This window comes from Hemicordylus capensis, chromosome 6 (genome assembly GCF_027244095.1).
Source record: "Hemicordylus capensis ecotype Gifberg chromosome 6, rHemCap1.1.pri, whole genome shotgun sequence".
Taxonomy (NCBI): domain Eukaryota; kingdom Metazoa; phylum Chordata; class Lepidosauria; order Squamata; family Cordylidae; genus Hemicordylus; species Hemicordylus capensis.
Window position 1 is genome coordinate 97,676,408 of NC_069662.1, and position 12,596 is coordinate 97,689,003.

At 39.5% G+C, this 12,596-nt stretch overlaps 1 protein-coding gene across 6 annotated transcripts in view; it reads right to left on the bottom strand.

The window, feature by feature from the left end:
• Nucleotides 1-12,596, bottom strand: part of TRAK1 (trafficking kinesin protein 1) — a 114,768-nt gene that overhangs the window by 64,871 nt on the left and 37,301 nt on the right. Inside the window, exon 1 of one of the 6 annotated variants that reach the window (XM_053265070.1) lies at nucleotides 7,309-7,580. The exons of 3 other annotated variants lie outside the window; for them this stretch is intronic. In XM_053265070.1, the coding sequence (XP_053121045.1) occupies nucleotides 7,309-7,372 (64 nt within the window). In that variant the 5' untranslated portion in view covers nucleotides 7,373-7,580. Of the gene's footprint in view, nucleotides 1-7,308; nucleotides 7,583-12,596 lie in introns of those variants that run through there. 2 more of the 6 variants (XM_053265071.1, XM_053265076.1) reach the window with 2 other exon arrangements.

Genomic DNA, 12,596 nt, shown 5'->3' on the forward strand with positions numbered 1-12,596 from the left:
AGCCGCAAAAGATAACAAATCACAGAACTACTTGATTTAATTTTTAGTCTGGTTTAAGTAAAAATGCTGCTACTATTCATCACTCTTCCATCTCAAATATCAACATGTGTGCTTTACAGTTCAGTTATGACAACTCCAATAACTTGTTCAGAGAAAAATCTGAACATGAAAGTAACTTTCCAGCTATAAGTAGCATGCCTAAAATCAGTTAATTTTAAGTTAGTATTTCAAGAGAATAAGAACATACAATTAATATCTCACTGACACAAACTTTCTGAATAAATTTGTACATTTTTCTGTTTTAAAAATTGACAATATTAATATTTACCATGCCAGCATGTTCCTTCATAATCCCAGTTCATGAACTCAAAGCAAAAACAGTGTGATCCAGATCATGTAACTAATTAATTATCTAATTTCATACAGTAATACTTAAGAGATAGATAAAATTAAGTACCTTCTTCCAAGATATCAAGGCAGGTGTTTTCGTTACACCTCTGCCTACATTCATTATTACAATCATATTCAAAGCTTTCCTCTTCATTTGTCAATTCATTCAGTGACATAGTTAAACCATCCTTTCGACAGGTGTCCTGCAGTCTAACGTCTTGAAAAGGGACAAACGATCTTCACAGATACTACATCTGTAAGGTAGTCCAAGTAAGGTTTCCACAGAGCAGGAATAAACTTTCTTGCCCAACATACTTTAGCTGGAATGGTTTGGTAGTAGTTTGCATGCTGTGATCACAACAGAGCAAGGAAAAAAAATACAGCAGGAGAGGGGGAGGGAGAAGAACCATCTGTCCAATCGTTACTAGAAGTAATCCATTTACTGTTTGTCATACCAGATTAGACTCCAGTTATGTCTCTTTAAATGAACTGTTTCACAAAGCAAAAACAAGTTAAGCAGCTTCTCCTTTTAAAACAAAATCTATTTTAAAACTTGCCATATTTTCTCCCCATGCAAAATAAAATGAATGGTAGTTTCCTGTAAGTTTCATAGCAACTGTACAAGGAAGTATACAAAGCAAGCTCAACCTAAGGAGAGTGGGGAAATGACTTTTGTCATCTATTACCTAACCTTCAAACAACAGATTGTAAAGGCAGAGCACAACAGAAACCAGGTATATGACACAATTTCGGTATTTCATATGCTGTACAACTTGAGCATTTCCATCAAATTGAAACTACTGGATAAATTATTTTATTTAAATTATCCCTACAGTATGATCTACCAGTGAAATGAGAAACCCATCATTTTAATAAGCTGTTTTGTACTACAGCTTACACATAAACCGACACCCTTCTCCGTCATCTTTTCCTACCATGTGTTTTATACCTCAACTGGGAAACTGACATGTCAGAGCTTGGGTGTGGGAAAACGTATTCTCAAGGGCACAAAGCACAGGCTGCAATCCTAGATGCACTTACTAGGAAATAGGAACACAGTGGAACTGACTTCTGAGTAAGTATTCAAAGGATTTAGAATTCTTAGCCTAAATGACAAAGGGCACTTTCAGGGGCAGCTCCCAAACCAGAAACACACTGGCCAACATCCTAAGGCTGTGTACGAGCAACTAAAAAGAGCACGTGCACAGCACTAGCGTTGGCACTTCTGGAGTGCAGGTACTCCTGCATGGGCAATTTCCCTTGTTCCCTCTCCCTGCCCCCAAAAGTGCTCAGTGCAACATAGAAGCTGCACAGCTCTCAGGGACCTACTTCTATGTCTGGGTCACAAAGAGTGCTTCTGAGGTGGAGGGATTTGTGAATGGGAACACCTGCACTTCTGAAGTCATTATTAAGACATGTAAACGTTATACTGTACTAAGTTATGTTAGCTCGCAATCATGCAGCATTCCACAAGTTATTTGCCCTGCAGAATGAGCAACTCACACACATTATCTGCAAAATAATTAATGTAACTGCTTTAGGTGAATAAAATAGCCACGTTTGCAGAGTCAAGATCCATATTTGGCATAAATATAGGTATGAAGGCAGGGAGGTATCCAAAGAGCTACTTTAGGCATGACCAAAGGCTTTGGCATGCCCAGTAGGATTGATGACATTTTATTTGGCAAAGAGACTCCCACAGCACATCCCAATCTGCTTTTCCCTTCAGTTTCAAAAGTAGTTTGACCTGTAGCATGGTAGATTGCTGGTTAAGCAACACCAAAGTCCTGCTAGGAATGCAGAACTAGTTCTATAATCATTTGGATCCTGGCTTAAATAATTGCAAAAACAGGGGAAATTATTTGTGTTTATGTTTTACAGGTTTTACAATAGATACAGGTGTTTTGTTTTAATAGGTGAGTTGTTTATTACCTTGTGTTAACAGTAATATATGCTGCTCTGTGAACTCATCTTTGATCGATGAGATATATTTTTCAAAATAAATAAAATAAGCATAGCAACATTATCACTGTTTGAAACCATTGTCCAAGACATGATGAGTTTTAAAAATCTGATCCACACATTCAGTGCAAAGCCCATCACAGCAGCAAGTCAAGCAGCAATGATACTGGTATATAACACCTAGAGCAGTATCAAACTTAATCCAAATCTAAGCACTTAAAAATGTGTAACTGTTCAGTTGAAACAAATGAGCAAGTCAAAGAAACAATGTTTCCAAACAATTATGTTTCATTACAAGCTCTCTTAAACCACCCACCATGTTTGTTTCTTAATAAAATAATAAGATACTTGTTTCTCTTTTATTGGCACATCATCTTTTGGTCTATGCAGAGTATATTATTTGCTTAATCCTTTCCCCCAGTGACAAGCTCCTGCCAGCAACATTATGAACATATTTCAGTATTTTGAAATAATAAAAGCACAGCGTAACAGCTTCCTTGAAGGCACAGAGAGATGTGGCCTTTCCAGAAAATTTTGCATTAGAGAATTTTCTAGGGGAAAATTCTCCCTCATTTGCACAAAATTTGCATTACTGTTTTTTAAATATAAGACAGTATAACAACGATGAGATATGACGATGATCATCTTCCAAACTCGACAAGCTCTCTCAAAGACCTCTTTAATGTGTTTAAAACAAAACAAAACTATACACATTTCCCTGATGGCCTAAACAGAATGTGATCTCATTTGGCATGTTATTTGACCTAATTATACAGGTAAATTATATAACTATATATAATACTCCCACCATACCAATTTCCCCTCACTTTATCTCAAAAGTTTTTCAAGTAACGAAGTAGAAATTTTAGAAATTGAAATTTTTCAATGGGAAAATAAAGTATGGGGGAGGGGGAATCTACCCCACATCTTTGCAGGTACAGTATATCAATCTTTTCAAAGTCGATGACAGAAAGATCTCTCATTTAAGAATTTGATAACAGTTGTCTATTACATTTGCACCTCATGCAACACAGCTAACCCATTTTACCTTCACAAGTACCCTTTGTGAGGTAGGATAGAATGAGAGATGAAGACCGAAAGCCACTCAGTAAGCTCCAGTATGACTGAGGGTTTGGACACAAGTGTCCCTGCATCAAGGCATCACTCTAGAACACTATGCTTCAGCTGCTTTGTGTGTTACACTGAAGACATCATCAACAAAACAAACACAGCAAAAAACACACGCATTTCAGTCACACTGAAAGGAGTGTGGGGAGCCATCTGCTTAGCCTTGTGAAAAGATGTTGAAAATAGTTTCTGTAGGAGTTACATGAAAGAGTTGAACAACAGCTGAAGACACAATTGAATTGAGATCAAAGAAGCAGAAAGGACCAGAAAGTCACCAGCATCAAGTTCAATGTCTTGTTTCAGGGCAGGGTCCTGTGTCAATTAGCCCCTCACAATTTTTTTTTATATTTTTAAAAAATGACACCGATTGATGGCATGCACCAAATGCCTCCACATAATCATATTCAAATGACTGTACACAACTGCATGGAGAAAAGCTAGCAAGGATAAAGCTGTAGAAAAAGCAGGAATATCAAGTTAGCTTCCAGGTTCCCACATACACAATCCAATATTCACTAACTTTTCTCCCAAATAGATGAGTCTGGTTTCAACACACGATTGCATATAAGAACTTGACAATGTGAGCCAGCCCATGCACAGCTGGAGAAAACAGCATGAAATGACCTAAGCAACTTGGCACATTTTGAAGGCTCAGGCAAGGTAAAAAAGCTGAAAAGCTCTAAGGCTGTGTACATCTTTCACCAAGATTCATGTTAGAACAAATAAGCTTAATTTACACCCTCAAACCTGCTCACTCAGGAGACTTGCGTTTTCTGAGCGGTATACAAATGTGTTAAATAAAAATAATAAAATTTGGCCCCACCCAGTGGCACCTCTCCACTAAACCACTGCCATTTTGAATTTAATGTACATTATATTGTAGATGCTGGGGAAGAAAATGGTGGGCAGCATGTGCTTATCATAGTTACTGTATGATGCTAAATTAAGTATAATTAATTGAAGTAAAATGTAACTGATGCTAAAATAAGGGACTGAGAAAGAGATAGGTAGAAACAAAATTGGAAATCATCGTTTGTAAAGTAAACAAAGTTTGTAAACTAGAGTTTCCAGTTAAATAGTTGTTAGTTTTTTTCCTTGATTTAATCTCATACTTTTTTTTTAAAAGAACTCCTTACTTCCTACTTTGTTTCACTTTAAAGAGCATGTATAATCTTTTTAAAAATAGGTCCACTTTATTTTAATAATCACCTAATTTTTCAGTTTATCATTCCAGAGGTGATTTTTTTTTTTACATTTGATGTGTCAGGGTTACAAATTTGAATGAATCACATTGTACTGTACCATGCATTAAAGACCCCATTTTATTTTCAGTCTCCCGCAATTAACTTAAATTCTGATGTATGTTCTTTAAGTGAAAAAGAGAAAAGCTAGATAAATCTATCAAACCAAAGTTATAAGTGAATACTCAAATAACAGCAGGTTGCCTGTCTCTTTAGACTACTATAAAACAAATAAGAAAGTCATCATGATTCCATGCATTTGAAAATAGGCAGGAGGACATGCTGACTGTACTATGGAAAGATAATTCAAAATGAAAATTCATGTATCCTTATGCTGTCCTAATTAGGGATGTGCAGGAATGGGTTTGTGCATTCCTGGAAGGCGGCGGGGGTGGGTGGGTGCGTTCTTTAAGGGGCATGGCAGGTGCCCTTACCTCCCCTGCTGCTGCTTTACCCAAAAATGGCTGGTGCAGGGCTGCTATGCACTTCCTTGCAGCCCCAGTCAGCGCTGTACCGGAAGTGCATCAGCCACTTCCGGTACAACGCTGAGCGGGGCTGTAAGGAGGTACGCAGCAACCTCATGCCAGAGATTTTGGGGAGAACAACAGCGGGGGAGGCAAGGACACCCTCCCTGCCCCTTAAAGAAAAACCTGCCTCTGAACCAGCTCTAACACCGGACTTCTGAACCAGTTCAGCACTCCACAAAAGGAGTGCTGGACCAGTTTGTGCACATCTCTAATCCTAATTAGATGCACTTACTGGTGTTATCTTAAGTTATTTCAAAGTGTGATTCTTGGGTGTGCGGGGTGAGGGGGGCGGAGTTGATTCAATTCATGAGATCTCACAAAAGCCAAGTCTGTTCTAGGTTTTTCTTTCTTTTTTTCTTTAATGCTTCAAGTTTTAGAAAGCCACAAATGCTTTGGAAAAATCTTGACTAAAACCATCTTTATACCAACTGTATCCCTACTATTATTCCAGATGTTCTGTCAGACCTTTGCTAATTATTATTGTATTAATTCCTTTGATGTACAAGTACTCAATTTGATAACTGATAAAAACAAAGTCTGTGTGCTAAACAAAAATTGGTAAAGCAAAACAGAATCCTGGATAGGCCAGTTTAAAACTAACTAGATGGAAAGGAAACTATTCTCCTCCATCATCCTACAGTTTGTCACACCTATTGCACCTATATTAAACTTGAACTTATAGATCCTAAATAACCAGAAGTTTAAAAAACAGGACATTAATGTTGATAAAGTTGTTTTAGTAAGATTTAAAATGGAGGTGGGGGATGGGGAAAAGCTATTCCACTGTATGGCATATTCCAATAGTATCTACTACCTTATCATCAACATAGCTGTTAGGCTTTTGTTCTGTAACAAAGACTCTCAGAAGTTTCCCTAAAATCTGCACTTAGTAATTTAAAGATAGAGCAGAGAAAAGATGCCAATCTGTCTGGGTTCTTAACATTCTAAACTGGGCCAGTCATCCTAAGGTGTTATATCATTCAGATTAATCAAGTGCTTCAGCATTTCCCAAAATAAAAATGTAAAAATACAGTTGCAGAATTAAACAAATACTCTCAAATAGGGAATTCTAGGTGCAGATAATTTGCAAATATTAAATATATACAAGTAGAGAGCCATTCTGTGAAATTCAGCATGGTATCCCTATGTTTCAGCTGTTTGCTTTATTCCAAACACACCCCACACCCCCGCCCAATCATATTCTGAATCACTCCAAAATTTTAGTATTAAATGCAGATTTTTTACTTTTGGTAAATGGCCATGCCCCTTTCTGTCACTACCTTGCTTCTCTTATCATTGGGGCTCTTCCAGAGCTCTATTTTTCCATTGTGTGTTCTCACTAAATTGTGGCCAAATTAGAAGATTTGAACTTCCCGCAACGTAGTGGTGCAGTTTCAATCACTCTTCCTTGCTCCCTCCTCTATCACGAGACTGATGATCACATCCAGGGTTATGAAAAAGACACTGCCAATCTGGCAGATAACAGAAAGTTCGAGAGGAGCTAACAAAAGAAACAGATTGCAACCTTCTAACTCTCTACTTGCAAATTGAGACAGAAGAGCTGCTTGAATTATTAGCTGCAGCAAATATTTTATATATGAAACTCAGCAGTCTGTTTAATAGCCTTTTATATATGTTGTGCATGCTGCCACAGTGTATACTATAATACGTCTATTAGACAGGGTTCACATTCCAAAACAGAACACTCTCCTTGGCAAAAGAAATGTATTTATGAGCTGTAATAGTATATTTTACAAACAACATTTCACTAATTTCTTTCTGCTGAAAAGATGTACCAGTACAAATGTTCTGTTGCCACTCCCACTGGCCAAAAGCCCTACAAGCGGTCTCCTGTAGCATGCTTCAGACATATGCTGAAGATTGTGAACCGCCCAGGGACTGGCGTATAAATAATTATTTCCTGGAAATGCTAAAAGCTGTCCACCTTAGCTCCACAGCCTTACAGCTGTTTCCTTCTTTGCAATCTTTAGAGGATATAAAATACTCGCATTCTAAGCTGCAGCCCAGAGTACAGACATGTTACGAAAGCGTATAATTACCATCCGTACAGTCTTCATAATACCAGTCCAGCTCGTAGTAATCTGCTTCAATGAATTTCTGCATAGTCCGTAATCTCCTTGGGCAACGTAGACGAGGTTTCACCGAAATGCATCAGAGGTCAAGTGAAACGCAGCCATGCCTCCCTCCCTTTACAGAATACCATGCTGCAAAAGAGCTCAGAGACTGCTGACAATAAGCTGAACATCGTCAGTTACAAAAACGGGAGCCAAACACAATAGAAATGAATAGAAAATAAAAGGGGGGGGGACTTCAAAAGGAAAAGGTTGCTGAAGCAGCTGCAGCAATGGCTGTTTTAATAAAGAAGCTCTTACACAGAAGCTGAAGATGGGAGTTAACAAAACCATCCTATCAAAAGGCTCAGACTCTGACGTTAGGGACACACACCACCGCTTGGTGGTTCCTAACTCATTCCTTTCCTACTCTGGTCCTCACAGCTCTTTCAGTCTAATATGTTGCCATGGCGACTGGCTAGCTCTGAAAGAGATGCAGAGATGGAGGAAGTGCATTCTGCTGTTTCTGACTATATGATCTAGTATGTATTGCACTAGAAGAGGCAAAACAGAGTAAAATGCCTCCTAATACAAACATACCCACTAGCATTGGTTTACTGTACAGTTGCATCAGTTTTTGATCTTATACATTACATGTTTAAAAATGCATACCTTGTACAGTTACATAGATAGGAAAAATCATTCCCACCCAGAAATGTCAATTAATGAAACTAAATTACTGTCTCATCTTTGTCATATGTTGCTGTAATTACTATATTTATTTATTTTTTTACTATAATTACTATATAGTAATTACTATATTTATACTAAAATAAAAATCTGTAAAATAAGACAGTACATCACACTATCAACCTTTTTGACTAAAGCTCTTCTCCAATTTGTGTTTTCTGTGAACAAGTAACCAATTTTTCAATTATCTGAGCTCTGACAGTACAGAAAGGATTACCACAGCCATTTTGTACAGCTGAAAATAGCTTGACTCTTTCCACACTTTAGTTGCGTATGCTTCATTCCCAAAATACAATTCAGATTCCTGAACATAAAAGCTGGCCATGGATTCAGTGTTTTCTCTAATTTTTTTTTCATCTGTGTGCGGAATTAGATTTGTTCTGGGCAGAGTATCAAGGCAGTGTGTGCGTGCATGTGCATTCAGGGTGGGGTCTTCCTGATTCAACCTGAGCAGAATCTAAAATGAACTGAGCGGACATCAAAAAATGTGTGAGTGCACACAGATCTTAGAGGGAACACTGCATGGATTTTAAATTAAAATTAATACAGTACATGCCATTGCTGCCATTGCCTATGTGGCTGCATTTTCAGAGAGAATGTGTAGATTTCTTTTTAGATTGTGAGCCCTTTGGGGACATGGATCTATCTTATTTATTTGTTATTTTTCTGTGTAAACCGCCCTGAGCCATTTTTGGAAGGGCGGTATAGAAATCAAATCAAATCAAATCAAATCAAATCAAAATAAATAATAGATTTCAGGTCAGAATGAAATAATGGGTCTTTAACCTTAGACTGAGAAGACATTTGCCTAGGAAAAAAACTTCTAAAATGAGAGCACTCGACAGGTGACTGGAGGAGCCAATGGAAGCTATATCATCACTGGCAGGAAGATGCAGAGAGAATTATACAAATACAAGTGGAAGCTAAAGAAGAGGCCTAAGAGGAGAAAGGAAATGCTGTACAGTGAACACTGCTTCCAGGTATGCATTTCTCTAGCTGTCTATCTCCCCGAATACTACAATCATTTCCAGATTTCATATATTTGGAAAAGATTTCATATATCATATACTAGCTGATCCCGCACAGGGCATCTGTGTGGCAGTACACTCCCCCCACCTTTTGCCCTACTCCCCCCCCCTGACTTCAGCCCTAGTCGACTCTCCCCACAAGCCTTCTGCACCAGCTTGCTCCTTCCTCCATTTCCCCCTCTTTCTCTCTCTCTCATTCGTGCTCCCTCCCACTGCTTTTTAGCCTACTTGTTTCCCCCCTGCTGGCCAATGCCGCCTCCTCCTTCCTCCAGTCCCTGGTGTCTGGCGGCCAAGCGTTTAGCCGGCTCCTTCCTGCATGGCCCTCCCTCTAGCGAGTGTCTTCTGAAGCAGCCAGCCATTTGTCTCTGCCCAGCAAGGCTCTGCACTTTCTCTCCCCGCAGCTTCCCCCTCCTTTCTGCCCCAGTCCGTTTTGTTCTCCTCTCCGCTTGCCCGCTTTCCTTCCTTTCCTCCCCAAGCGGTCACTTCGTGGCCAACCGCTGCCCAGCATGGGGTTGTATGTGAGGAAGGGTCAGATATATCTTACATCTTCTACACAAACGAATCCAAGGGGTAGGCATAATATATTGTGCCTGGAAGAATCTGACCCTTATGAAGCAGTCCTTTATCTGGATATGAATTCAATTCAACTTAAGAGAACATCCTTATACTGTGCATGTTGCAGGGTGGAGTCTATTGGTTGTTTTTTTTAATTAATATTGATTTACTTCACAGATCTCTTCAGTGTTACTCCCAACACTTTCTCTCATTGCAAAACATGGGTATATATCCCGACAACCTTTGTGCAGTGTGGGAGGGTTGAAACTGAATACTCCAGCAATTCTGACTCACTACACCAATATGTATCACACTGCTTAGCTGCCTTTGTCTTGCCTGTGCCATTCACAAGCAGGTTCTTACAGAATGACACATACATACAGAGCAAAGAGCACACAGATATATGCAGTTGTCCTATTAAGTGGCAAGTTGCTAAGCAAGATAATGTTTGTTGGCTCCATCCTGTGATACATTTTTTTTTTTTAACAGAAAGTTCAATTGCAGTTCTAATGTCCAACATGGCAACTATTTCCAAAGAGACACTGCAACCTTCACTCTGCCAAACATGTGCCTATAAGGAGAGAAGCAATTTTATTGCTGTTGCCAATGAAACAACCATTTCAACAAGAACGCATAAAACACAATTAATTCTTTGAGTTCAGCCAGCAGTTGGACATGTTAAGAGAAAGAGTTACCAAACTTAAGTTCAACTTTTTAACTAACAAATGAACAGTTAACAAGCCTGACAAATTATGGATGAAAACCATATTAAGAAATTAAGACCATATGGTATCTAATTTACAATACTATGTAATTGAATATCCTTAAGAAAATGTTGGCAACAGTTTGGATAAATTGCGGAATTTTCTGTTTCAGGAGATTTTCAATAGGCAACATTTCAAAATCTTTCTGGTATGGTTAAGTCTGGAAAATCTGGCTGTTGCAGTGGATGGGACTAATGACTCCTAATTCTCTTTCCAACTCTATCGTTTTGTCCAGACACTTCACATATTACTTAGAAGGTTTATGGGACTGAGGACATAATTAAGGATTACAAGGAACATGGGACTGCCACCGAAAACTGTAGCCGCACACGGAGTTCTCCCCTCTACTTCTGTGATACCTCTTACAACTTATCCCATCTCCAGATGCCATTAAAATTGTGTAATTTCCCTAACCTCACTGCCCATCATTGGCTAGTGAGAGTGTGAAAATAATGGTCTAATGAAGCAGGATAAGGGGTAAATTGTACTAGTTGTTACAGAAGGAGAAACCCAACATGAATCTACTGCCTTTGGTAGCAGTCTCATGTTACAGACCTGTGCTTCATTCTGCTTTAAGTCTTAGACCAGTTTGCTAGAGCAACTAAAGCAGTCAATCACTGAGAAGGCAGCACATACCCGAGGAAATTGATAAGCACCGTACTGTTGTGGTATTAACCAAACCACAGCAAAATAAATTGCTCCAACAAGGGTTATGCAAAAGCAGATCACTGAATGCATTTTTTTGTTCTTGTTGCTGAACACATAGGTCACCAAATTACCTCAAAGAAAGTAGTAAAGACCCTTGAAGTATACTGCTCTGGGCTCCTAAGAGGAAGAGTGGGATATAAATGTAAAATAAATAAAATAAGAGATATATCAATTTCAAGATATCGCAAACATCACTATGGGTGAAGCATGTTAATCAGTAGGTCATAAGCAAATGCAGAACCTGAGCATTCACATCCACAGAAGCTGAGTGTCCTAGATATTGATATTGGCTTTGATCCCAAAATGACTATTCAGACTTATTTATCTCAAATATTTATACAGGAGGACCTCGTTAATCGCGGGTCCAGCACTCATGATTCCGTGTATATGCAGTCAGGTAATTAGCACTGGACCTCAGTATATGCAAAAATAAAAATAAAAATCGGGGGTGGGGGTGGTTTAAACTGGCATATCCATGGGTTGGGGGTGGCCAGAAATGACCTGTGTGTTTGGAAGCAATTGTATGGCACAGTTAATTGAAGAAATGGGGCAAAACCCACAAGTGGGGGATGTAAAAATGAGTTTTTTTGGGCTGTCATTGCATTCGCAAGCTCACAGCTGGCTAAGGTATTTGAGATAGTTTGATCTCTGACAAATTTTTCTGGTACAGATCATGAAGTTAAAGAATTGGGTATTGGCTGTGAGGTCTTTAAGGGCTTTTTTGCGGAGAAAATCTCGCTGCTCCGTCGGGACCTCCACCTCACTCTTGATGCAATTGAGGAAATGGGAGCTCCATGGTCGTCTACCAGGCCAATTTTTGAGAATTTTAACCAACTTTTGGAGGCTGATGTTGGAAAAATTCTGACGGCTATGAGGCCTACCACATGTCCCCCTGATCCTTGCCCCTCCTGGCTGGTGAAGGCCTCCTGGGAGGGGTTGCAGACCTCGCTTGGGAATATTATCAACCTTTCTCTGGAGATGGGAATCTTCCCAAGAGAGCTGAAGGAGGCATTGGTTAGGCCACTTTTGAAGAAGCCAACGTTGGATGCCTTGGAGCCAGCTAACTAACGCCCGGTATCTAATTTGCCTTTTTAAGGTAAAATGATGGAGCGAGTGGTAGCAATACAACTCAAGACATTTTTGGAGGATGCAGCAATTCTCAATCCCTTCCAGTCTGGGTTTCAGCCTGGGCGTGGGGTAGAAACGGTCCTTGTCGCCCTGGCTGATGATCTCTGCCATAGCTTGATAGGGGAGGGTCGGTGCTGCTGTTATTGTTAGATCTCACAGCAGCATTTGACACTGTGGACCATGATATTGCGGTCTACCGCGTAGCTGATGCTGGGATTTGAGGCATGGCCTTGTTGTGGCTGCGTTCCTTTCTACAAGACTGAGGATATAGGGTGGCAATGGGCGATGAGAGGTCTTCATGTCAGGTACTAACATGTGGTGTCCCCCAGGGGGCTATTCTCTC